Source organism: Dendropsophus ebraccatus, chromosome 9, assembly GCF_027789765.1.
Source record: "Dendropsophus ebraccatus isolate aDenEbr1 chromosome 9, aDenEbr1.pat, whole genome shotgun sequence".
Classification (NCBI taxonomy): Eukaryota; Metazoa; Chordata; class Amphibia; order Anura; family Hylidae; genus Dendropsophus; species Dendropsophus ebraccatus.
The window spans coordinates 55,763,935-55,789,369 of record NC_091462.1 but is presented as its reverse complement, the minus strand read 5'-3'; the positions used below and the strand labels follow the sequence as shown (position 1 = coordinate 55,789,369).

Below are 25,435 nucleotides of genomic sequence, written 5' to 3'. Positions count from 1 at the left end.
ATGATATGTGAACCCACCCTAAAGGGAAGTTAAAACCACACAACAAGCAAGGAGTTACACGAAGCATCTGCTGAACACTAGGCTCCAGACTAATAGGAGGGGGAAAGTACAGGAGGCAGAACTGTTCACATACATCAGCAAAGCAAGGAAGGGGGTTACACCAAGTACTGAACTAGTGCTCATCCATTCTCAGGACCTGCACTGCTAAGTGAATAGGGCCAGAAGCACTTTAACATTAAACAGTTTCAATGTAAATAAAGGTCTCTCTATGTAATGCATTGACCTGAGACTTCGCCCTATTACCCCTCTATGTACAATCACTGTTAACATTTGTAAACAATGAGATTCTGCAGATATTAAGGGTTATATGTTTTGCTGATACACCCAAGCATGTATGTTTGTTGTGAATTTAAAATGTACAGTATAGCCATAAATGCTAAAACTGCACTGGGCAGAGCAGATGTTGTAGATTATTAAAGCAATGACTGTACGAAAGAAGAATGTTAAAAGTATATGGACACATACCTTAGGGACTTTCCATCTATTCAGTTGGATCCATTTCGCATCATTATAACATTTACGGGAAATATTACATTATTTCAGAATAATACGAAATAAAATTGAAAAAAAATCTTTTAGTATACTAGACTAAACATAAAAAGTGTCAGCAAATACAGTTCTGGAAACATAAAACACAGACCAAACATCTGTTTTGAGTAAAAATTATTTGTACAGTGACTCCAAAAACTGAAAAGATTTCCTAGTAAAGGGGTGTTCCGGCCACAAGCATTTATTACTCAGGTTTATTTTTAAAATTATATAGCCCTTTCTGTAACAGTTTGTCTTTTACCATATTTAAAATGTGTGCTAAAAAAAAAAAAAAAAAAAATGCAGTTCGTGGTGTGAACTACGGCTTATCCTCCAGTGGGACAAACTTTACCACCTATTTTCATGATGTGCATCACGATAAGTGTTAAAATACTATGTAGGAATAAAGCTTAAAGTGACACTGTCACTCCCTTTTGCATTCTGACTTCTTTTCATAGATGTGGGTAAATTTAGCGGTTTTCAAACCTATTTTATATCATACGACATGGTGCTTGTTCAAGTAAAAAGTGATCTTTTAAAATCTGCAGATTGTGCTAAGTGGGCGGGGGTCACAGCAACGGCGCCACTTAGCCCCGCCCACAGTGCCACCGTAGACCCGCCCCCTCTGTGATGTCATTGGCACATAGGCCCCACCCCCTCATCGACCATCTGAACAGGCTGGCCTAAGCGCCAATGATGTAACGGGGGAGGGTGGGTATACTGTGGTGCGGTGGGCGAGGCTAAGTGGCACAGTTGCCACGAAGCCCCGCCCACTTAGCACAATCTGCAGTTGATAAAAGATCACTTTTTACTTGAACAAGCACCATAACGTATGATGTAAAATAAGGTATAAAAACAGCTAAATTTACCCTTTACACCTGTGTAGAGGAGTCAGAATGCAAAAAGGGGGTGACAGTGTCACTTTAAGGGTAGCTTCAGACAAAGCGACTCACAGCGAATTTCACGCTGTAAGTTTGGCAGTGAAATCTGCTATGATTCTCTCTACTGTGAGTTTGAAAGGGGTTACATACTTGTAAATCACAGCCCCCTTAACTAGCCGCTGCCCAAAGCATACTTGGTCCACTCTTTAACTGCAGCTGAGATTCTTGGCTCTCATATGTCCCGCTAAGCTAATCAGTGCAAGGCCCACTGATCCGCTGCGGTTAGCTACGTATAAAGCTACCCTAAAGGGAAACTTTCAGCAGGTTAGAAGCATCTCCCTATAGCGCACAGGGTGCTGAGGATGAAGGTGGCTTTCTTCCCTTAATCCTCTGTGACATTTATATATTAGCATTTTATCTCTTGTGCTTATGAGGCATTGTGGTGAACTACCGCCCCTAGTGCTATGATCCAGCCCTGGCCGACCTGCCCTCCAGCTCTGCTGGTATTCAATAGGAGGGGCAAGCTGGCCAGGGCAGATGGGTGCACTGGGGCACTAGTTCTATTTCCAGTGCACCAAAACACCTTATTAGTATAGGAGATAAATTGTAAATGTCACAAAAACCACGTTAAGGATAAAGTTAGAAACTTACCTTCATCCTCAGACCTTCATCCTCAGAGCCCCATGTGCTATCGGGGACATATCAACAGGTTAGATGTTTCTAGCAGCATGTTAGGGCATGGCTACAGAGCAGAGGCCTGTGTATTGACTACGGCAGTGGTAAGAGGAGCAGACGGGTGGCCATTTCAGGGTACCAAGGTCTAAACAGCAACGTTCTCAAAAATATATATCTTATAAAAACAGTGCACTGCAAGGATCTATAATCAGGTTAGCATACCCTAAACTGTCCATAGATTTCCTTCAAAAAATCTCTCCAAAAAAACAGCTCAGTTCACGTTTATCAGTCCATTTCCTGCATGTACCTGTTTATTTAACATGACTCAAAAGCGTGGTCTGTTGCAAAATAAATGTATATGTGTAGGAAATGGCATGAACATAGATGAAAATTCAGACCATTAAAGTGTAACCGTAAATTTTTTTGCAGAACTCAATAGTACGAGCGATTTTAAGAAACTCTCTAATAGTTTTTATTAAAGGAGAAGTATTGTATTGCCCCAAAAAGTCATACTAAGTACCAATATACACTTATTACAGGAAATGCACATAAAGGGGGAGATTTATCAAACTGGTGTAAAGTAGAATTGTCTTAGTTGCCCCTAGCAACCAATTCCACCTTTCATTTTTCAAAGAATCTGTGAGGAATGAAAAGTGGAATCTAATTGGTTGCTAGGGGCAACTGAGCTACTTCTACTTGACACCAGTTTGATAAATCTCCCCCAAAGTGCTTTTTTCCCTGCACTTACTACTGCTTCAAGGCTTCACTTCCTGGATAAAATGGTGATGTCACGACCCGACTCCCAGAGCTGTGCGGGTTGTGGCTGCTGGAGAGGATGATGGCAGAGGGACATTGAGGGACACAGGGCACTGGAGGGACGCTAAGCATCCCTCTGCCATCATCCTCTCCAGCAGCCACCTTTTCTCCTCTCCTCTCCATGCTCACTCATCCCCCCTCCCCCCTACATACACCATAATGGACACAGAAATCCTTCTTTTCTGCAGTAAGGGGGGAGGCTGCAAAACAGCTTTTGGAGTACAGAAGGAAACTGTTTTGCTTAATAAAACCTATTACAGAGTTTCTTATAATCACTTGTACTATCCATTCTTATTGATTTATTAAAAGTGACATTTGAATCACAGTTACACTTTAAACTGAATGGGATGGGTTTACTGCCATTATGTTGTAGCAGTGGTGCCGCTAGGCATAATCATTCGGGGCCTAAGCCCCGAATGAATTCTGCCTAGCCCCAAGAGTGTTATTTGTTGCCGCCACCCGCCAGCGCCAGATTGTCAGCAGCCGCGGCCTCTGACCGCACCTCGGATTGGCTTATCTCAGTGAGCGGTACCTGAGGGCGCAGCTTCAGTGACGTCATCCGTGCATTGGATGCGTGCGCCGCAGCGTACGACCGCGGCGCACACATCCAATGCACGAGTGACGGGTGACGTCACTGAAGATGTGCTCTCAGGTACCGCTCAATGAGGGAATCCATGCTACTGCCCAGCCTCTCTTGATGGGTCCGCCGGGGTGCAGCTTCAGGGCCGGGCTGAGCTTCAGGCACACACAGCCTGTATCAGGCCGGAAGCTCACAGCTGCAGCCCCGCGGTCTCGGACTTCTCTCCTGCTTGGTGATGACGTCACATGTGCGTGCCGACAAGCAGGAGGGAAGTCAGGGACCGCGGGGCTGCAGCTGTGAGCTTCCGGTCTGATACAGGCTGTGTGTGCCGGAAGCTCAGCCCGGCTCCGAAGCTGCATTGGGGGGAAGGGGGTGCTGCCCAGCCTGCCTTTGCTCCCCCTTGCATCCCTCAGCTTCTCCCCTGCCCCCCGGCCAATCCCCTTGCACCCCCCAGCTGCTCCCGCCTCCCAGCCTCTCCCCCTGCACCCACCAGTTGTTCTCCCTACTTCTCCCCTGCCCCCCAGCTTTTCACCCTCCAGCCTCTCCCCTTGCACCCACCAGTTGTTCTCCCTACTTCTCTCCACTTCTTCCCTGCCCCCCAGCTTTTCACCCTCCAGCCTCTCCCCTTGCACCCCCAGCTTCTCCCCCTGCCCGGCGCTAAACAATTATTCACAAAATAACATGTTATACAACTTTGTAAGGTGTGTTATGCCGGACGGGGGTCGACATGAGATGCGGTGAGTATAATGCACCACACTTTCGGGTCTAGCATGGGTGGGGGGAAACACGGGGACGGGGGCCATTCACATACATAACATACATTACAAAGTTGTATAACTTTGTAATGTGTGTTATTTTGTGAATAAATGTTTAGCGCCACACTACCCCTTTAAAGCCTAAGTCAGAAACACACTATAACCAGAGAACATGTCATAAAGGAAAGATTGAGATTTCTTCTGTTTTCAAATCCATTCCTGGCTTCAGCTTCATTAATTTGTCAGATATCTGTCAGATAAATCTGTCTGTGTCCTTTTTCAAATGATTTTAGAAACTTTAAAAATAAAATGCAATATAGACAGAGAAGGGTCTGCTATTTCCAACAGGTCAATAAACTAAACCTTGTGAGGCATGACAAGAGGATCTGTTTGCTATCAAATGGTAATTAATGGCCGTCACAGCTAGAACAGGTCACACATAGGCCAAAGTGAAGATGAGATGAATATCAAGCCCATGTGGCAAAGTTTGAAATTTCATAAGTTTATATTCCCTTTCCCTTCTTGTATAACATCATGTCTGATGAAGGGGGCTAGACTCTCAAAGCTTACAATCAAATATACTCAGTTAGCCTCCAAAAGGTATCGTCTGATCTCTTCTCTATTCTACTGATTTATATGGCTAACACGGTAGAAAAATACTCTAATGTTCCTTTAAGACAGTAACCCACAGCTCTTCAACTGTATGGAGAAATGTGCTGCCACTGGGAGATTTGTCCTGCTGGGAGGTATACCACTGACATGCTCAATTTGCACGTGGATTCAAAAGGGTGTGTAGTCTTTTTTTTTTTTTTAGGTAAAATTATTATCATTGATTTCAGAGCACTATTCAAGTGGTAGGGGGTGACAAACAGAACATTACAAAATCAAAACATGTTACATGAACAAAGTGAATGGAAGACTGGTGCATAGGTATTGAGGACCCTGTCATACTTCAGTTAGAAGACATAGACCAAAACCATTTTTAAAGTTATGGGCCTAAAATGTCTGTAAATTGGGTGTAGGAAGGGTTAGAGGGCTGAAAAAGGAAGAAAAACAACAATATCAAAAGAAAAGGAAAAAAAATTTAATGAAGTGATAATTTTGAAAGAGGATGTGGAAGTCCAAGTAGAGGAGGAGGACCTCCAATTGGGGGATAAACCCACAATTCTTGGGCTAGTTGCACACATACTATTAGGATGTTTTTCATGTGGAGCAGATTGAAAAAGGCGAAGGAAATTGTTTGGTCATGTGTCTAAACTAAAGTTAAATCATAAATAGGTTATGTACCAGGACAATATTAACCCTTTGAGGACCAGGCCCAAAATGACCCAGTGGACCGCGCAAATTTTGATCTTAGTGCTTTCGTTTTTCCCTCCTCCCCTTCTAAGAGCTCTAGCACTCTCAGTTTTCTATCTACAAGCCATGTAAGTGCTTGTTTTTTACAGGAATAGTTGTACTTTGTAATGGCGTCATTCATTTTACCATAACATGTATGATGGAATTCCAAATATATTATTTATGAAGATATAAATAGGTGAAATCGTAAATAAGAATGCAATATGGTAACGTTTGGGGGGTTCCTGTGTCTACGTAATGCACTATATGGTAACAGCGACATGACACTATTATTCTATAGGTCAGTCCGAACACAACCATATGCAGGTTACACAGATTCTCTAATGTTATATATATTTTTTTTTATGAAATCCTTTTTTTTGGCAATTAAATATTAATAAAATGGGCCTATTGTGACGCTTATAACGGTTTTATTTTTTCACCTATGGGGCTGTATGGGGTGTCATTTTTTCCGCCATGATCTCTAGTTTTTATTAATACCATATTTGTGAAGATCGGACGTTTTGATCACTTTTTATTGATTTTTTTTAATATATAATGTAACATAAAATCGGTAATCTGTGCACTTTTTCCCCTCTTTTCGTGTACGCCGTTTACCGGTCGCAATGACGCTTGTTATATTTTAATAGATCGGACAATTACGCACGCTATGGTATATTATATGTTTATCTATTTATTCATTTTTATATGTTTTATTTATATAATGGGAAAGGGGGGTGATTTAGACTTTTATTGGGGGAGGGGTTTCGGGGTAGTGTGTTAGTGTTTTGAACTTTTTTTTTTTTACACCTTTAAAGTCCCTTTGGGGGACTTTTACATACAGTACTTTGATTTCTACACTGATGAATGCTATGCCATAGGCATAGCATTGATCAGTGTTATCGGCGATCTGCTCATTGAGCCTGCCTGTGCAGGCTCAGTGTAGCAGATCGCCGATCGGACCGCACGGAGGCAGGTAAGAGACCTCCGGCAGTCCGTTTCAACGATCGGGACCCCCGTAGTCACACTGCGGGGGTCCCGATCGGTAAGTGACAGGGGACTCCCCCTGTCACTTACACTTAAACGCCGCAGTCGTGCCGTGATCGCGGCGTTTAAGGGGTTAATGACACGCGGCAGCGCGATCGCTGCAGCGTGTCATTACCGGTGAGGTCCCGGCTGCTCACTGCAGCCGGCCCCCACCTGCTATGAAGCGCGCTCCGCTCCGGAGCGCGCTTCATAGCGGGAATAACACCCATGACGTAAGGTTACGTCCAGGGTCGTCTGGGGACAGACTTCCATGACGTAACCCTACGTCCAGGGTCGTCTAGGGGTTAAAAAACACAAAATAGAGTGTGCATTTGAAAGGCTAAAAAAAAAAAAAAAAGAAAAAAAAAAGAAATTTTATGGTTATGGAGTTATGGTTTTGGATTCCCTGGTCAAAGCTAAGACTTGACTTTAATATAGTTGCTGTGGTAACAAGCAGTTCATAAACTATATATGTGTCTATAGGGCTGGGCGATTAATCGTGAAAGAACTGAAACCAAATATGGCCTCATTTAATCAACCTGATCTTCTGCAGGTAGGTTTATTTGGTTAGTTTTTTACATGCACAGGCAGCTTGGCAGGTCGTGGAAGTTGATCACACAGCAAAGAACATTCACCACAGTTCAGTGGAGGTACTGTTATCAGGACCTGTCGCCTGTGCTGCCTAGTCTACTTCCAGGACCTAAGGTCTGGGCACAGTGCTGATTCAGCACTGTGCCTGACTGCTGGGTGAATTGTCTTCTCTCAGTGAGATCAGTGCTGGGCAGGAGAGGAATCTGGATGCGATGTGCATCTTATGTATAATGCCTAATATTCTATGTATATATCCCCAGAATATTAAAGTGCTGTGAAAATTGTTGGCGCTATATATTTTTTTTATTACAAGACACCATCATTTTTTTTATAACTGAATGTCTGTTTTTTGTAAAAGAGAGATATATGCAGTCTATTATAAGAATCATTCATTTAAAGCATCACCTTTAGTGCAATTAACCAAGAAAACAATAAACAAAAATTCTGAAGTTTGGCATGTCCAAATGGGTGTGGCTTGCAAAAGGGGTGTGGTTTATACAAGGGTGCAGTAAAAATCAAGGTTATATGTTCAGTTAATGGTGATGCTGATTTAGGCCATAATCGCCCAGTCCTAACAACAGCCCACCCTGTACATCATTAGGCTATGTTCACACTATGTATCTGTGCGGCTGTATTTTTTACGCGGCTGGAAATGTGCGGCTGAAACTACAGTGGTGGGAAAAAATAGACATGCGGCTGAAAACATACGGTCATTTACTTGGAAATCTGGTTCAACTAAAAATAACAAATAAAATCTTTAGAAAGTGATGCAAACACCTCTGGAATGCATCTGGGAAAGCAGGGAAACAGTTTACATGAATCGCTATTACTGGGGTTTGCGATCCTCTGCAGTAATGCCGATGCCTCTCATGGTTAATATATTTAATTAATAAAACATTTTCGTTGTAATAAAGTCCCTTTCGTTGTTCAATAATTAAATTTAAACGAATCCATCATTGTGCAATTAAATATACTGTTAAAATAAATATAAATAAATATATATATATATATATATATATAAATAAATGTATATTTATATATATATATATATATATATATATATTTATTTTTGACAGTATATTTAATTGCACAATGATAGATTCGCTTGAATTAAATTATTGAACAACGAAACTGATTTAATTACAAAAAAATGTGTTTTATTAATTAAATATTAATTAGTACAGGAAGCTCCATTAAGCCGTTAATTCATATTCCCGGTAAATAGAGCATTCTGTACTAATCAACACTTTACTTTAATTAAAACATCAAATGTTTCTTCTAATTATGTTATCACAATAGCATTATTAGAAGAAACATTTTGAATTATATGTGCGCTCAGCTGTTTGGCTGATCGGCTGAGCGCACATATAAAGAGCCGGTCCGCAGTACAGTCACTTCATTGTGCTTCGGACCAGCGAAGAGGGCACATCGGGGTGAGTATAAAGCTCTCCCCACCCCCTCCCCAGCACTGCACCCATCCCAGTAAGGAAGGGGGGTCACTTAACCCCTTCCTTGCTGGGATGGGTGCAGTCTGACATAAGTCTAGCCCCCAAGGGGTTAAGGGGGATGCAATACATCCTTCCCTTAACCCCTTGGGGGCCAGACTGTAAGCAGCGATCTGTAAAGATGCTGCATACTGTAAGGTGCACAACACCGCTCACAATGATGGGTGTTGTGCTCCTGTTTGTGCGTTTTTTGTGTGTTTCTCCCTTTTTGTTTTTCAGATATTGGTATCCTGTGGATTACGTCGGATTCAGTGGACTACGTCGATGACCAGCGGTTGTTTGGTGTTTTTTTTTATAAAATGGTCAATGAGGGGTGTGGGGGTGTTTTTATTTAAAAAAAAAAAATTTTCACTTGTGTCTTGTCTTTATTTCTTTACTTTATAGACTTAGTAGTGGAAGCCGTCTAATAGACGGAATCCATTACTAAGTCGGGGCCTAGTGTTAGCCGGTATAAAATGGCTAACACTAACCCCCCATTATTACCCCAGTACCCAATGCCACCAGGGGTACTGGGAAGAGCCAGGTGCCAGTGGTCCCGAGGCGTCAAAATTGGCGCTCCTGGACTGGGGCGGCAGCAGGCTGGTAAGATTTAGTCTGGGGAGGGCCTAAACCAATGGCTCTTCCCACCCTGGTGTTACCAGGCTGCTGTCGCTTGGTTTTTAACCCGGCTGGTTATAAAAATAGGAGGGACCCTATGCGTTTTTTTTTATTATTTATTTTCCAGCGTACGCATGAACCAGAAAAATACGGCCGATGATTTACAGCCTGCAATACAGCCGTACAGATACATAGTGTGAACATAAACAATGAAAGTCAAAATGGAAGTCAGCTCACCTCTATATTATGTTGGCAGGATTTCAATGCATTCAAGAGGGTGCACGGTTCCGGGCGGTGGCCGTTGGCAAACAAGTTGAACTGAAGAAAATGTCGGTCCGGCACTCCAAAAATAAGTTAAAAAGTTTTATGCTTTATTAAATCATTTTAAAAAACAGCAGAGCGACCAGTGCTGTGTGGCCTGATAGATAGACGCGTTTCGCGCATGCTCGCTTAGTCATAATCTAGTAAATGATGTGCAAGTGTAAGTTTAAAATCAAGTTGAGGCCAATAGAAGTGTTCCCAATGCAGACATGTGCAGGTCTTGAATGGTTGGGTGGGATCACTTGTGAGTTTACGATAGGTGTCACCATCATGTAGTATGTCATATGCCAACTTAATATACAGATCCCTATCCAAAATCACTATTTTCCCCCCCTTATCAGCCATTTTGATAATGAGTTGGTTATCATTTTTTAAGTCTCGTATGGCTTCACGTTCCCTAGCAGACCTCCTTGTGCACAGTGGTGGAAGAGGGTGTGGCCCTGGGCATACTCCGCGACAGAGACGTGGCAGGCCTCGTCCCGGAGTACCCCAGGGTCGCTACCTTCTATGGACTCCCCAAGGTGCACAAGGAGATCTTTCCTCCCCCCCTTCGCCCCATTATCTCAGGGGTAGGCTCCTTGGGAGAGAAATTATGTGAATGGGTGGACAATTTATTGCAACCCTTAGTCCAGCGGGTACCTGGCTATCTCCAAGATAGTGGTACAGTTTTGAGAGCTTTTGAAGGGTTTGGATGGTCCAGCAATAACAAGTGGCTCAGCTGTGACATAATGGCATTATATTCATCCATTCCCCACAATCAAGCCTTAGAAGCTCTAGCTTACCACTTATATAGATACAGCAATTATAGCTGTGAATTGAGAGAATACATTTTGGAGGTAACATCTTTCCTTTTGAAACATAATTATTTTTCATTTAATAATGAATTTTTTCTACAAATTAGGGGCGCCCCCATGGGGGCTAAATTCTCCCCCACTTTAGCTGGGCTATTCGTTGCATGGTGGGAAGAGAAATACATATTCTCCTGTACAAATCCTTTCTCCTCTGCCATACGGTGGTACGGCCGCTTTATTGATGACGTACTCATCGTATGGCAGGGGGGAGATTCCACCATGATGAACTTTCTGGAATATTGCAACAAAAACGATAACAACCTCAGATTTACCCATACTACACATCCAACATGTATCTCCTTTTTGGATATTCACTTGGAAGTAGACGAAGATACGAATATAGTCCATACATCCCTCTACCGTAAGCCCACAGCGGGCAACACGATATTGCATGCCCAGAGTAACCATCCTCTGCATACGGTCAGGGCAATACCAGTGGGTGAACTCACCCGAATAAGAAGAGCTTGTTTCAAACCCGACATGTACCACAAACAATCTAAGGAGGCTTGTGCAAGAATGGAAGAAAGAGGATACAAAAAACACTACCTAGAAAGAGCTGAAAAAATTGTACAGACTAAGAATAGAGAGGAGTTATTGAGAAAAAAAGAACGAAAGAAGGAAGATACATTACAAACACCGATAACTTTTTCAACACGCTTCTCCATGGAATACAAAGAAATCACTAAAATAATACAGCGTAATATAAACATACTGAGACAAGATCCAGTTCTAAGCGAAATAATAGATGGAGGAGTACGTTGCGTGGCACGCAGAGGACGCATCTTACGGGACGATTTATCCCCCAGCACCTTACCTATATTAAAACCTACTACAATGAAAGGAGACAAATCAAAAGGCAATTTCAAATGTAATAGACCACGGTGCAACATGTGCAAGTACTGTAGAAATACTAAAGAATACACTAACAGCAATCATACGAAAAAGTACAGTATTACAGATTTCATTAACTGTGAAACAGATCACATTGTTTATATAATAGAATGTGAAATGTGTGATCTAAAATATGTCGGCTGCACATCACGAAAACTGAAGAGAAGAATTAGTGAACATATCACAGACATAAGGAAAAACACCAACTCCAGTTGTTCGGGTGCGGCGAAGCACTTCATAGATGTACATGACAGGGACATTTCCCATTTGTTTTTCTATGGCATCAAACTCATAAATGCATCCATAAGAGGAGGTAACAGATTGAAACAACTCTTCAATAAAGAAGCAGAGTACATTTTCAAGCTGGATACAAGAATTCCACATGGACTTAATTACAAAAATGACCTCCTCTATCACTACATTAATTGATCTACAGTTCGTGCACATCAGTTTGCAGATATTACTTATGACCCAGTTTTACATTGATTAAGTATGGATTATTTTTCGTAAACTTATTATACACACTTTCTAATTATGTTAATGGGTCAAGATTCATGTTGGAGCAGTTTACATACATATTTTTTCTTATATATTTTTTCTTACATATTCATGTACCCGTGTACCTCTGCACTATATATCATAAATGCTAACCACTTTGTCCATATACTTACCTATTTGTTCAACTTCTCGTTCCCCACAATAATTGTACACTTAAACATCCATATGTTACCATAGTCATCAACCATTTGGGTTGGCAACATATATACTTACGGGTAGCATAGATGAAATCATAACATCATTATACATACTTGCATGTATACATTCCACGCTTCACACAGCTTGATGAGCATACAACAGTATTCACAACATGCGTTACTTGAATCTTAGCATATACGGCATTCAGCTCATCTCAGATCATGCCGGCAAATATTATAAATAACATATATGCCTTCACATATTGCTGTGTCTATTTCTTATCCTCCACATGTTGGAGATCGCGATACTACACGCAGAGTACATTTTATGCTTAATAAATTGCAATGTGTATTAACCGCTAGATCTCCCGAGTAGTGCAAACACATAGTCGGAACGCTAATTGCATGCACTTATCCCACCTGCACATGTCTGCATTGGGAACACTTCTATTGGCCTCAACTTGATTTTAAACTCACACTTGCACATCATTTACTAGATTATGACTAAGCGCGCATGCGCGAAACGCGTCAGTCTATCAGGCCACACAGCACTGGTTGCTCTGCTGTTTTTTAAAATGATTTAATAAAGCATATAACTTTTTAACCTATTTTTGGAGTGCCGGACCGACATTTTCTTCAGTTCATAGTGTGAACATAGCCTTACTGTGCGTTTTTTTGCCATTTTCCTAACAATCTTGAAAATAAGTGATTCCCCTAATCACACACCATGCTTATAATTTGCATTGCTCTGCTACAGTGACCTTTGCACCTGTCTTTCAACTTTCAATCTTCTATTTACACAGACACAAACCATTGCAGTGAAGTCTTGTAACTTTGACAAACGTGAAAAAGCATCTTGGAAGCAATCCAATTAACGTCTCTAAATACATGACAGGAAAAGCAACGCTGACCATCACACTGTCAGACCATCTAAAAAAGATGGCATTAGAGACCAGAGAGCACCCTATATAACAGTGGGACAATACTGTTACTGCAAACAAATGATTCTCAGTGTAGGAATCATATTGATAAATATTTGACATGGACTGTGTGTCGAGTAAAGCTCCACCTTGAGTGACATGCTCTGTTATCCCTAGTGAAGAGTGCAGTGCCCTTTAATAATTATAATTCATCAGAATATAACCAGTATACTATTGGTATTTAGAGGTTAGAAATTGACAGCAAACTGGATGCAAATTTATAACAAATGCCATAAACTCAATGCAAGCCTCCTTCTCCTAATGGTGTGAGCAAATGATTGGCCCGAATTATACTTATACTTGCCAACTTTTGAAAAAGGACACAGCATTGCACTTAATTTTGCCCTCATTGATATAGGACACACTTGTAGTAACAGTCTTCAGTGGCACCCAGGGTCAGTGGGAAGCACGGGGATGGGATAGGCAAGCATGAGTGGTAACGGTTAGATTTGTCAGTTCTTACATAAGTCTCATTCATGCAAGAGTAAGTCATTACATGCAGGGTCCTCTTTCCCCATGTATCAGTCTACCATTTACCTTCATGTTATGTGTTTTTGGTCTTGTAATGTTCCTATTTGTTACATCCCATCGCTTGTATATTGCTCTGGAATTAAGGCGCTTTATAAAAAAAATAATAGTAATCCCTGACATACCATCACTGACTCGCAGAAGAACTCACTACAGACTGTCCCTAAACTAGAGCCACAAGATACCTACTACACAGTGATGTTGGCTGGCATAGAAATACTAGCCACAGTTCCAGTGAAATGCAATAGAAAGGATGAAGAATAGATAACACTAAATTTTATGTCGCCCTATATAACAGCAATACCTAAGCCCATTACACTGGAGGGCCGTGCTCTCCTACTCAAACATATATGTATTACTGAAAAGAAAATAATGAATATAGAGAACAGCTAAGTCTATCTTTCACTACCAGTGTAAAGCATAGGAAGCTCTTGTTTGCACAGTGACCTGCACTTACAGTTTCTCCTTCTGCTCCATTCATTTTTCTGCGGCATTTGCTGCACCACCATCATCACGGTGCTACCTCTCTTTCATCCATAGATCTTTCAAGCTGTGATTTGCTACCTCTCTTTCATCCATAGATCTTTTAAGCTGTGATTTGCTCTAAAATCAGATTATATTACACTTCTATTATATTGTCCTGAGATCGCTGGGTGTCAGGACATTGTCAGCAGCAGTATGGAGCTTGGAGAAGCACAAAAATAGCCAAAGCTAAGTATGTGTGGCACCTTGGATATTTGCCAGTTTTTCCCAAATGATTACCCCTTTTTTAAATGTCTCCCATACATTTCAGGAGAGCTGGCAAGTATAGTTTAAATCCCTAGGAGCAAAGCCAAGGACACACTGCCAGTACTAACCTTGCTTGTAAGTGGAAAGATTGGGTCAATGTGGTCCTCAATATATACCATCTACCCTTTTGGCATCTACATAATATACCTTTTTTATATAATAGATAGAGATTACCAAATTTACAGTATGAGGCTGCGTTCACACTACGTATATTTCAGTCAGTATATTTCAGTCAGTATTGCAACCAAAACCAGGAGTGGATTAAAAACACAGAAAGGATCTGTTCACACAATGTTGAAATTGAGTGGATGGCCGCCATTTAATGGCAAATATTTGCTGTTATTTTAGAACAACAGCTGTTATATTGAAATAATTTCAACATTGTGTGGACAGAGCCTTTCTGTGTTTTTAATCCACTCCTGGTTTTGGTTGCAATACTGACTGAAATATACTGACTGAAATATACGTAGTGTAAACGCAGCCTTAACAAAGCAAAGCCCTTCATTAGCGCAACAATCTGCTTATCAGTCAGCTGCTTTATAACTCTGTGCTAATCTGGGTGCCTGGAAAAAGTTAGTTCAGTCTGGCGAAACTAGTTTTTCAGGACTAGATCCAGCTTTTCCAGGCACTTGGAGCAGAACGGCACAGAGTTCAAAGGCAGACGACTGACAACCTGATCAGCGAGATAACAAAGCTTCACTTCTACAGTAATTTTGCTTATCTCTAATATTGGATAATGTAACTGTCCGTGCTTCCCTATACAAGCAACCAAGTCATAAAGACATATACCATGCAATATATGTTTATGGAAGGGTTGGAGACTATAAATGATGCATGTTACTGTATAATGTACCACTGTATATGTCATGGTCTACAGTAGAGGCGTATGTCAGAGATATTTTCAAACTATAGCCAAAACACCTGACAGGTGAAGAAAAGAAAGGAGCAAAGGAAGAACTTTAAACCAGGCGCACTGTGATTGGTATCCATTCAAGGACAGGCTTTGAGTCACACTCGCTGTGCCCTTTCCCCAACAGCTGGGCTTGACTGCCACCAACGTTCGTGTCTTATTAGAATAAATAGTACCTTGGAGGGAGGGCTGCTCTGTATAGCACTGTGAGGAAAGGCTTGATTAGTACAGGAGACCAGGAACTGCTCACCCCTTACTGCTTCCGCTCAATGTAAGTTGGCATATAAAGAAAAAAAGTATACATTTATTTTAATGAAGTTATGTAATTACATTATGTTACTTTGTAAAAGCAATGTATTACAAAAAAAAAATCTCCCGAGTACCCCTTTAAGAAAGAGAACCTTTTAGTTATGTTAGTGGGTATTACTGTATGTGCTGAACATCTCTTCACACTCTAGTTCACTGCATCGTGTTGTAGATGCTGCTTGGCATGCCAGGCCAACATCAGTGCCTGGAGGTGACTTCTTTCAGTGAACCTTCATTTGCAATGATAATGTAGGGCTTAGCATTGTCCTGACTTGCTAAGTAAAGGATTCCCTTAATTGCATGCCATGCTTAGAATTTGCATTGTTTTCCTATAGTGACCTTTGTACCTGCCTTTCAACGTTCAATCTTCCCTCGACAAACAGAAAATCACTGCAGTAAAATCTTGTAAATTCAACAAATGCAAAAAATCATCTTGGAAGCAATCCAATTAATGTCTATAAATACACAACAGTAACAGTGACTATTACATTGTCAAATCAGTTACATTAAAGGGGTACTCCGGAGACCTAAAGAAAAAACTTTTTTCTTTGCTAATATGCCGTTTTAATAAAGTTATATTACTGTGTAATAAAATTTTATGTAAAAAAAAAAAAAAAGTATTTTTTTATTAAATTTACAAACATACTTCCAGGGCCTGGCAGCAGTATGGGATGACACGAACCCTCAATTTGTGTCGGGAACTACAGGGCTATAATGCCTGCGGTTCCCGATCACCTGCTGTGTTCTAGAGCTGCTGAGCGTTATACAGAGCAGGGTTTATTCCTTATTTAGTGTGTATTCTTATATGCAGTACAAAGAGGGGGGCCCAACAAGATTGCAGTGTCCAGCAGCCTCTGCAGTTGCCATCACCACTCACTGTGCTAGAAGCAGAGTGAGCGGTAATGGTAATATAGCTCACTGAAGTGCTGCCAGACACCGCGATTGTGTCAGGCAGCCTCCTAACCCCATCTTCTGTATATAAGAATATCAAGTACAAGGGGCAACTAACCCTGCTCTGTATATCCCTGCCCAGCAGTTCCAAAACACAGCAGGTGATCGGGAACTGCAGGGATTATAGCCCTGTAGTTTCTGACACAAATGCTGGTGGCAGCAGAGGGGCTGAGTCTCCCCTTACTGCTGCCAAGCATCAATGATACAACTAACATGTTAGGTATGTTCCCACCACTACACCACCATGAATGGAATTTTAACTGCATTTAAATGCCACCGATAGCAGCCAGGAGTGTTGTGGTACAGAGAATAGGGACAAACTGCTTCCTATCCCATTCACTGTGTAGTGTGGATGGGACTGAACAGCTGATGTTTGAGCACCCTACCAATCAGACTGGTGAATAGAGATGAGTGAATTTACAGTAATACCAAAGGAAAGGGCTTACTTATCTCTGAAACCCTCTTATCAGCCTGCTGCCTTTTAACTGGCTGCCGCTTCTCCACGGGTGCTGGGGAAAGCTGAATCTAGTCCTCGGAAACTTTGCTTCGTTTTTACTGTAAATTTGCTCATCGCTACTGATAATATATCCTGTCTTTTTTGCCAGGAAAACATACTAAGCATGCACCTCCCACCCCCAGGCTTATAAATAGTAAACCTGAAATATACCATACCTACAGAATTCTGCATTTTGCAAAAACACCATGGACCTAGCAAGTTTTCTGAGGGGCAATTTTCTGTCCATTTTTTTTTGTCACAGACGCCTGATGGATGGCACAGCTCTCCTGTACATCCCAGAACATCTACTGGTATTACTGGTACATACCACACAGGACAGCGGAGAGGGATAGAATAGGGAGACTGGTCATGTAACTAGCTGAGATTTATAAGACTGATGTGTACAGGACACAGATGACATTAGTAATGGCGGCCATGTACATCTGTGATAAAAAAAAACCTGTCCTCTCCAAGAAACAGCAGCCAGTAACCTTTTATATTTGGCCGCCATTCAGATCACTTTTAGCTCTCTAATCTGGCTCATAAAGTAATATGGGGTAGTCTGCAGCCTCCCCAGTTGCAAATTGTGCTGCTCTATACAGACTGAATATTAGAGAGGGGGAGATTTCTCAAGCAGTCTTACAACAGAATTGCCCGGTTTCCACAGCAACCAATCACAGCTCAGCTTTCAAATAATAATGAACTCTAGTTACATAGTAACACAGTATTTAAGGTTGAAAGAAGACAAGAGTCCATCAGGTTCAACCTAGGGAAACCTTACTGTATTAATCCAGGGGAAGGCAAAAACCCCCACGAGGCAGATGACAATCGCCCCATCACAGGGAGAAAATTCCTTTCCCACTTTAATGGCAATCATAATAATCCCTGAATCAACGTATCACCGGAAATCTAATGCCCATAACTTGTAATATTATATTTATCAAGAAAAGCATCCAGACCTCCCTTTAACTTATTTAATGAATCAGCCATGACAACATCATGTGGCAGAGAGTTCCACAGTCTTACCGCTCGTACAGTAAAGAACCCGCGTTGATGCTGATGGTGAAATCTTCTTTCCTCTAGACGTAGAGGATGCCCCCTTGTCATGGTTACAGACCTAGGAGTAAAAAGATCACTACAAAGATCTCTGTACTGTCCATTCATATATTTGTACATTGTGATCAGATCGCCCCTAAGATGTCTTTTTTCTAGTGTAAATAACCCCAAGCTTGATAACCTGTACTGGTACTGTAACCCACCCATTCCCTTAATGACCTTTGTTTAACTCCTCTTCACCCGCTCCAATTCAGCTGTGTCCTTCTTATATACCGGTGCCCAAAACTGTACACAGTATTCCATGTGTGGTCTGACCAGTGATTTATAAAGAGGCAAAACTATGTTCTCATCTTTAGCATTTATGCCTCTTTTGATGCATCCCAAAAATAAAAATGAAATAAAAAGTAAAATGAAAGCTGAGCTGTGATTGGTTGATGATGGAAAGGATGATGGTAAGGTCCACATAAGAGGGCATGGTGAGAGCTTGTGTGCCCAGTGGTGGGCGTAGTAATTCTGGCGAGGTTACCTGTGCCAGACAGGTCAGTGTGAAGAGGCCTGACTAAGGAAGGCACCCAGAAGATAGGGCTGGTATTCTAGAAATATTTAAATCTGTACCCACAATCTGACCCCCCCCCCCCAAACCACTTGTACCTTCTGATAGCTGCTTTTAATCCAAGATCTGTCCTGCGGTCCGTTTGGCAGGTGATGCAGTTATTGTGCTAAAAAAGAAAACCTAGATTGTGTATGCATTAGAGCCCTATTCCACCGGACAATTATCGTTCAGATTATGGTTAAATCGTTTTAATCTAAACGATAATCGTTGATCGCTTTATAAGACCTGGACCTATTTTTATCATTGCTCGTTCGCAAAACGTTCACAAATCGTTTACATTAAATAAGACGTCGTTCGCAATAGATACGAACGCAATAGCAAAGAAATAGCGAAGAAAAAACTATCGCAAATACGATCATAAGTAACGATTATCGTTCCATGGAAATGAGTGAACGTTTTCAGGTCTTTCGCAATAACGAAAATTTTTACTAACGTATTGTATTGGCCTACAAAAGTTACACAAATCACCAATATACCCTTATTATGGGAAATGCTTATCATGTGCTTTTTTTCCCTGCACTTACTACTGCATCAAGGCTTCACTTCCTGGATAATATGGTGATGTCACGACCCAACTCCCAGAGCTGTATGGGCTGTGGCTGCTGGAGAGGATGATGGCAGGGGGGCACTGAGGGACACAGGGCACTGGAGGGACACTGAGCATCCCCCTGCCATCATCCTCTCCAGCAGCCACAGCCCGCACAGCTCTGGGAGTTGGGTCGTGACATCACCATTTTATCCAGGAAGTGAAGCCTTGATGCAGTAGTAAGTGCAGGGAAAAAAAACATTGATAAACATTTCCCGTAATAAGGGTATATTGGTGATTTGTGTAACTTTTGTAGGCCAATACAATACGTTAATAAAAATTTTCGCTGGACTTCTCCTTTAACCCCTTAACGACAAAGGGTGTATATTTATGCCCTATTGTCAGTAAGGGCGTTCAGAATGGGGCCGTGTGGCGACCCTGCTCTGAACTGCCGTGATCCCAGGTGTAGCATGTAGCCCGGGACCGCGGCTGGCACTGACTCCACTCTGCCATATCTCACATAATTTTAAGTGCATTTTTTTTATTGGGTATTAATAAATGCTACATTTTAATAAAAGCGTAATGTCTGATGTATAAATGGGCTATTTGCCCTTTTGTTAGGAGGTCCTACAAGATTTGGCTGTATGGGGCCCCAAAATTCCTGTTGGCGGCCCTGCATGCATATAATGAAGAGGACTAGTTATTGTCCTTGTTATTCAGGAATAGGGATGAGTAAATTTACAGTAAGAACAAAGTATCTGTATTACACTCTTTAGGCTGGCAAGCTTTGAAGTCTGCTCCGCTCCGTGTTGCTCCTCCCCAGGTGCTGGAAAAAAAGATGGATCCAGTCCTGGGAAACTGGGAGAAGTTTCCCAGGCTGGGATCCATCTTTTCCCAGCATGATGAGAAGAATGCCGGTAGAAACAAAGTGCTTCGCTTAGTCCATACTGTAAATTTGCTCATCTCTATTTAGGAATATATCACTGAATCAGCTGGACAGAACAATGTAAGTGATACAGCTTTTCTATTCATCTTCTCTGTCACTTGCTTAGGCTAGCCTTAGATAGGGCAGCATAAACCTTCTGAACCTTCTGACAAAGTCTCTTTAAAGTAGTTGTCTGGCAAGGATCCCTTTTTGCGTCATGCTCGTGGAGGGGGGTGAGTAAAAAAAACAAAAAAAAAAAAACAACATACACCTGCCTCCCTGACACCCCTTTCTAGTTTCAGGGACACAATGTAGAAGGCCAGCTCATCCATTCAGTGGCAGAGGCGAGACACCACTACATCCACTGAATGTCTGAGCCGGCCTGCTTTGTCACATCTCTGAACCCAGAAACGTCAGCACAGCCAGAGGGTCGGGAGCCAGGGATCACAACCAGTTTGGACGGAAACCAGGGAGGTAAGTTCATGTTATTTTTTCACTCGTTCCTGAGCATTCTGCTGAAAAGGGTCCTGGCCTGATAACCCCTTTAAGGAAACTGGACAATATTCCTCTGCTCATGTAATCACTAGTGTCCCTTTAAGGGGGTTTTCCAGCATTCAAAAAACGTTGCTGCTTTCTTCCAAAAACAGTGCCACTTGCTTCCAGTTGCCTTTTACCCATTGTTAACCACAAAAAAACTACCATAAAAAGAGTAAAAAAAAATAAATTGGGAAGTGCAAAAAAACTAGGAACCCACTGAGGAATGCTAAATGTTATAGCTATGCCACTGCATAAAGTATAAGTGAAGTACAAGAGGTACAGCATCTCTACCCAGTAAGTCATATGTGAATGATGTCTAGGAGTGGCTCACTTATTAACCATGCTGTCAAAGTCACATTTAGCTGTAGTGATTCACTACACGATAATGTGTACATTACACTGACCTAAATAGTAACATAAGTACTGTCAACTTCATTTCATGTCTCGCCAAGTTGGAGAATGTCTAATAATAGTGAGATTTACAGGTTGCATTTTGGATTTGCTGTGGTAAACTTGGTGACGTAGTGAGAAACGTATAGGATTGTTTTATTTGTGTAAAAAGAGTAAAGTCCATAAGTCAGGACTAGAGATGAGCGAACCTCTAGCAAGCTCGAGTCCATCCGAACCCGAACTTTCGGCATTTGATTAGCGGTGGCTGCTGAGGTTAGATAAAGCCCTAAGGATATGTGGAAAACATGGATATAGTCATTGGCTGTATCCTTGTTTTCCAGACAACCTTAGAGCTTTATCCAACTTCAGTAGCCCCAGCTAATCAAATGCCGAAAGTTCGGGTTCGGATGGACTCGAACCCGGTTCACTCATCTCTAGTCAGGACCACTAATAGCCAGAGCAGGGCACTGCTGCATATTGATCTTGCTATGAAGAGTTGCTGTGACCATGCTTTACATAGACACTATTCATTTCATTGAGCGCTACCTACAGGTTTGGTGACAGAAGTGCAGCACAAATTTCATGGATGGTGCAATGTGAACATTAAAAGCGACTCTGTACCCACAATCTGACCCCCCCAAACCACTTGTACCTTCGGATAGCTGCTTTTAATCCAAGATCTGTCCTGGGGTCCGTTTGGCAGGTGATGCAGTTACTGTCCTAAAAAACATTTTTTAAACTGGCAGCCCTGTGCCCTACAGGCGTGGCTTAGTTTGTGTATGCATTAGGGCTGGCACAACCTCTCTGTCCCTCCTCCCCGCCCTCCTCATCATTAGGAATGCTTCGGCAGATTGCCTACTATTCGTCAGATGGGCTGGATCGTTAAGACACCTGTGCAAATGTTCAGCATGGAGAAAATGTTCCAGTGGCATTCCTAATGATGAAGAGGGTGGGGAGGGACGGTGGGGTGGTGCAAAGTTAGGGCACAGATATTCTAAGCAACGCCTGTAGAACATGGGGCTGTAAGTTTAAAAGTTGTTTTTTAGGACAATAACTGCATCACCTGCCAAACGGACCACACGACAGCTATCTGAAGGTACAAGTGGTTTGGGGGGGGGGGGGGCAGATTGTGGGAACAGAGTCACTTTTAAGAACCAAACACAAAGCACAGGCTAGAACTAGCATCTCATTGAGTTTTGCTCATACAGTATAACATTTGACACCCATGGTAAAATTCTGTAGTGTCTAGAACAAAGAAGAAAAGAAGATGTCACGTGTGAACTCGCACTACATTTCCACCAGCGATATAGGCTGTTAGGCCTGTTTCCCATTGGCATAACCTGGCTGCATGTTTGCGTGACTACAGTTCTGATGACCTGAACTGAGAGCTCTCAGACCTGCAGTCAGGCCGAAACCTTTTCCGTAATATGGACGCAAAACTGTAGCCATAGCATGCCCACATCAATCCATCTGTAGGATGCAAATACCGGGAATGTGCCCATAACAGAAAAAAAAGTGCAAAGTCTTCCATAAATCTATAAATAAGAGTGCTACTCCAAGCGCCCCAGCCAAGACCATCTGTTAGTTCAAGGCCTAAAATATTAGTAAAGTGATCCTACATAGGACAATTTGTTTGGATGTTCTGGAAATTAGCTGGGTAAAGGTCAAGTTCCCTTCCAGTGTTACTTGTATTTCGAGTACTACCTTGTGTAGTTGAGTAATTTGGTATACACTCTCTGGTTCCCCCCATACTTGCTATTCTGCTATCTGCCAGCATCCATCCATCTAACTTTTGATTGCTATAACTATAGTACTATTTCAGTAACAATTTAAAATCCATGCCTACAGCTGACATGTTTCGTCAACTAACCTTACTTTTTTGTGAGAAGACATGGCCCATAGACTTGCATTAGGCGGACGCCTCATCATGTAAAAACAATGCCAGGAGAGGAACGTGCCAAGTGGCTTATTCTCTTACAGTTGGTCACAGTCTAAACACTTAGACCCTGACCAATCAAAAGGTTTCGGGTTTTTTTGTGACCGTACCTCTTTAAAGGGGTTTCCAGGTCCTATCTAAGGATACGTCCACACTACAGAATCCTTGCGGATCAGCCGCTGCAGGTTCCGCAGCTCGATCCCCTCACGGACGCGGGAATCTCCGCTGGTCCTATAGAACAGTGCTTCTCAATTCCAGTGCTCAGGCCTCACCAACAGGTCATGTTTTGAGGATTTCCTTAGGATATAACAGGTGATATAATTATACTCAGTGCATCAGGTATTATCACTGGTGATCTTTGTATGAGATAGCCTCAAAACATGACCCGTTGGTGAGGCCTGAGGACTGGAATTGAGAAGCACTGCTATAGAATGTAACCTATGGCAGCAGCGGATATGCTTGCGGCAGCCAGCTGCGGAATCCACAGCGGGTGATCTGCCGGAATTCCGTAGTGTGGACATACCCTAAGATGGAGAAACACCACGAGGTCATCAGGCTGCAACTGTCCAAAATCTGGAGAGTGTTATCCAGGCGTTTTACTTATGTGTGACATTCATTGGATGTTGGAAGCCGACAACCCAGTTGCATCTCTCCACACCAGATAGGGCATATGGGTGGGAAATGGTTGAAAAAATTGGCTTGACCAAAATGAGTAAAAGATTTCTCCCATTTCTGCACATTTATTACACCATTTTTTATTGTCCTCATCCCTAAAAGACGTCCCAATTGCAACTAGTATGATGACAGTCTGTGTATCAGGTTGCAAACATACAGAAGTACAGTACAGCCGCATTGCCCTGAAGGTTGTACAGAGCTGTAATATATTTTGTACAGGCGGCTCCACCACCACTTCTACAAATAAAATAGCAACAATAAATTAACTGTGTCTCAACCTGATGTTGTCCTGTAGATAACATTATATTTTCTAACAGGTGTGTGCCGTGTTGGGAAATCTTGTACGCACTACACCAGTGCTTCACACTTGCATAAATGTGCCCTATAGTGCCATCACCCATCATTGCCACCTTACCCATCAGTCGGTACACTTTATTCCATAAGACAGAAGATGGCACACACCGTCAATTTTGGCTTGTCTGTCCAGAGACTATGACAGGTGTACCCACTGTAAATATACGGCATACCCCTTCCGTTATTACAGGGCATCATGCTGACACACTTCTTTAGGTACCTGCTGCACTTTACCCACAGGTCGTCATCCATTTCTGCACAGGTGAGCCTGATTCTCATCGCCAGAGGCCTATAGACTAGTACTGGACCATGAGATACACCTTACAGGACAGGTGAGGGGGCAGTAAATAACAAGAGAATAGTCTTACTTTTTCCTTGGCTTTGATGTATCTCTGTGCCGCCTGCTGGATTAATTCTCTCACGCTGATCTTGCCATCCTTGCAAGGCACAACAATTCCAGTCTTCCCAAAGCATACTGTGACTTTCATATTTACACACAATGGCCACCTGAGGCAAACTCTGTCACTTCCAGCAGGATACAAAGTGTCAGTGTCTTTCACCCCGAAACAGGTGTCAGTGCTGGAAGCTAGCACACAGCCAGCTCTGCACACTCCATGCCTCACACTTGTATCATCCCTAGCAGGGAAGAGGACAGGTGACAAGGTGGCCTCTCCAAGGGAAACTTCTTGGGAATTACAAGGCTCAGGGAGTTTCACTATAATCCCAGCAAAGTGTTAAACACTCTCTCTCCCTAGGGAGCAATAGAAAGCCCCTTGAATGCGGAAGGAAGGCCAGTGAGAGGCTGGAGGGAGGGGAGAGGAGGAATGAGGAAGCCACAGCAGACAGGTCTCTCAGGATAAGCTGGATCCCCAGCTGTGTGCAGGGCTGAGGCAGGGAGCAGGGCTGAGGCGGGGAACAGGTGGGGGCTGCACGGGACGCTCCGGGGCTCAGGCGCTTTGAAATGTCCCGGGCAGAAAGTGAGGGTCAGGCCGGATTCCCAGGCAGGCACTGCAGCATGGGAGGAGCGCAGCACTGGAGTCACTATGGAAGGAGGAGAGGCTCCTATTGAAATACTGAGAGGAGGGTGGAAACGGCCATAGTCTGTGTGAAAGAGTGAGTGAGCTGCAGCCGACCTGGGAGCCCTCCCCCTCACACAGCACAGCATGGGCATGGGAAAAGGAGGGAAACGAGAGGACTGCATCATGTCCCAGGGAGGGAAAACTTCTACTCACTCACATGTCCTATACATTGCATCTCCTCACATGTTCCTATAGTATACAGTGCACCATCCACTAGTATACAGTCTGCAATGTATTACATCACAGTATACAGTCTGCATTTGTATTACATCACATA

The 25,435-nt window shown here is 42.5% G+C and overlaps 1 protein-coding gene across 6 annotated transcripts in view; it reads right to left on the bottom strand.

Annotated features, from left to right (window-relative positions):
• Positions 1-25,169, bottom strand: part of PARD3B (par-3 family cell polarity regulator beta) — a 926,479-nt gene extending 901,310 nt beyond the window's left edge. For 2 of the 6 annotated variants that reach the window (XM_069983415.1, XM_069983416.1), the window contains exon 1: positions 24,448-25,169. In XM_069983415.1, the coding sequence (XP_069839516.1) occupies positions 24,448-24,567 (120 nt within the window). In that variant the 5' untranslated portion in view covers positions 24,568-25,169. The remainder of the gene's footprint in view (positions 1-24,447) is intronic. The other 4 variants (XM_069983417.1, XM_069983418.1, XM_069983419.1 and 1 more) reach the window with 3 other exon arrangements.
• Between the last annotated feature and the right edge of the window lie 266 nt (positions 25,170-25,435).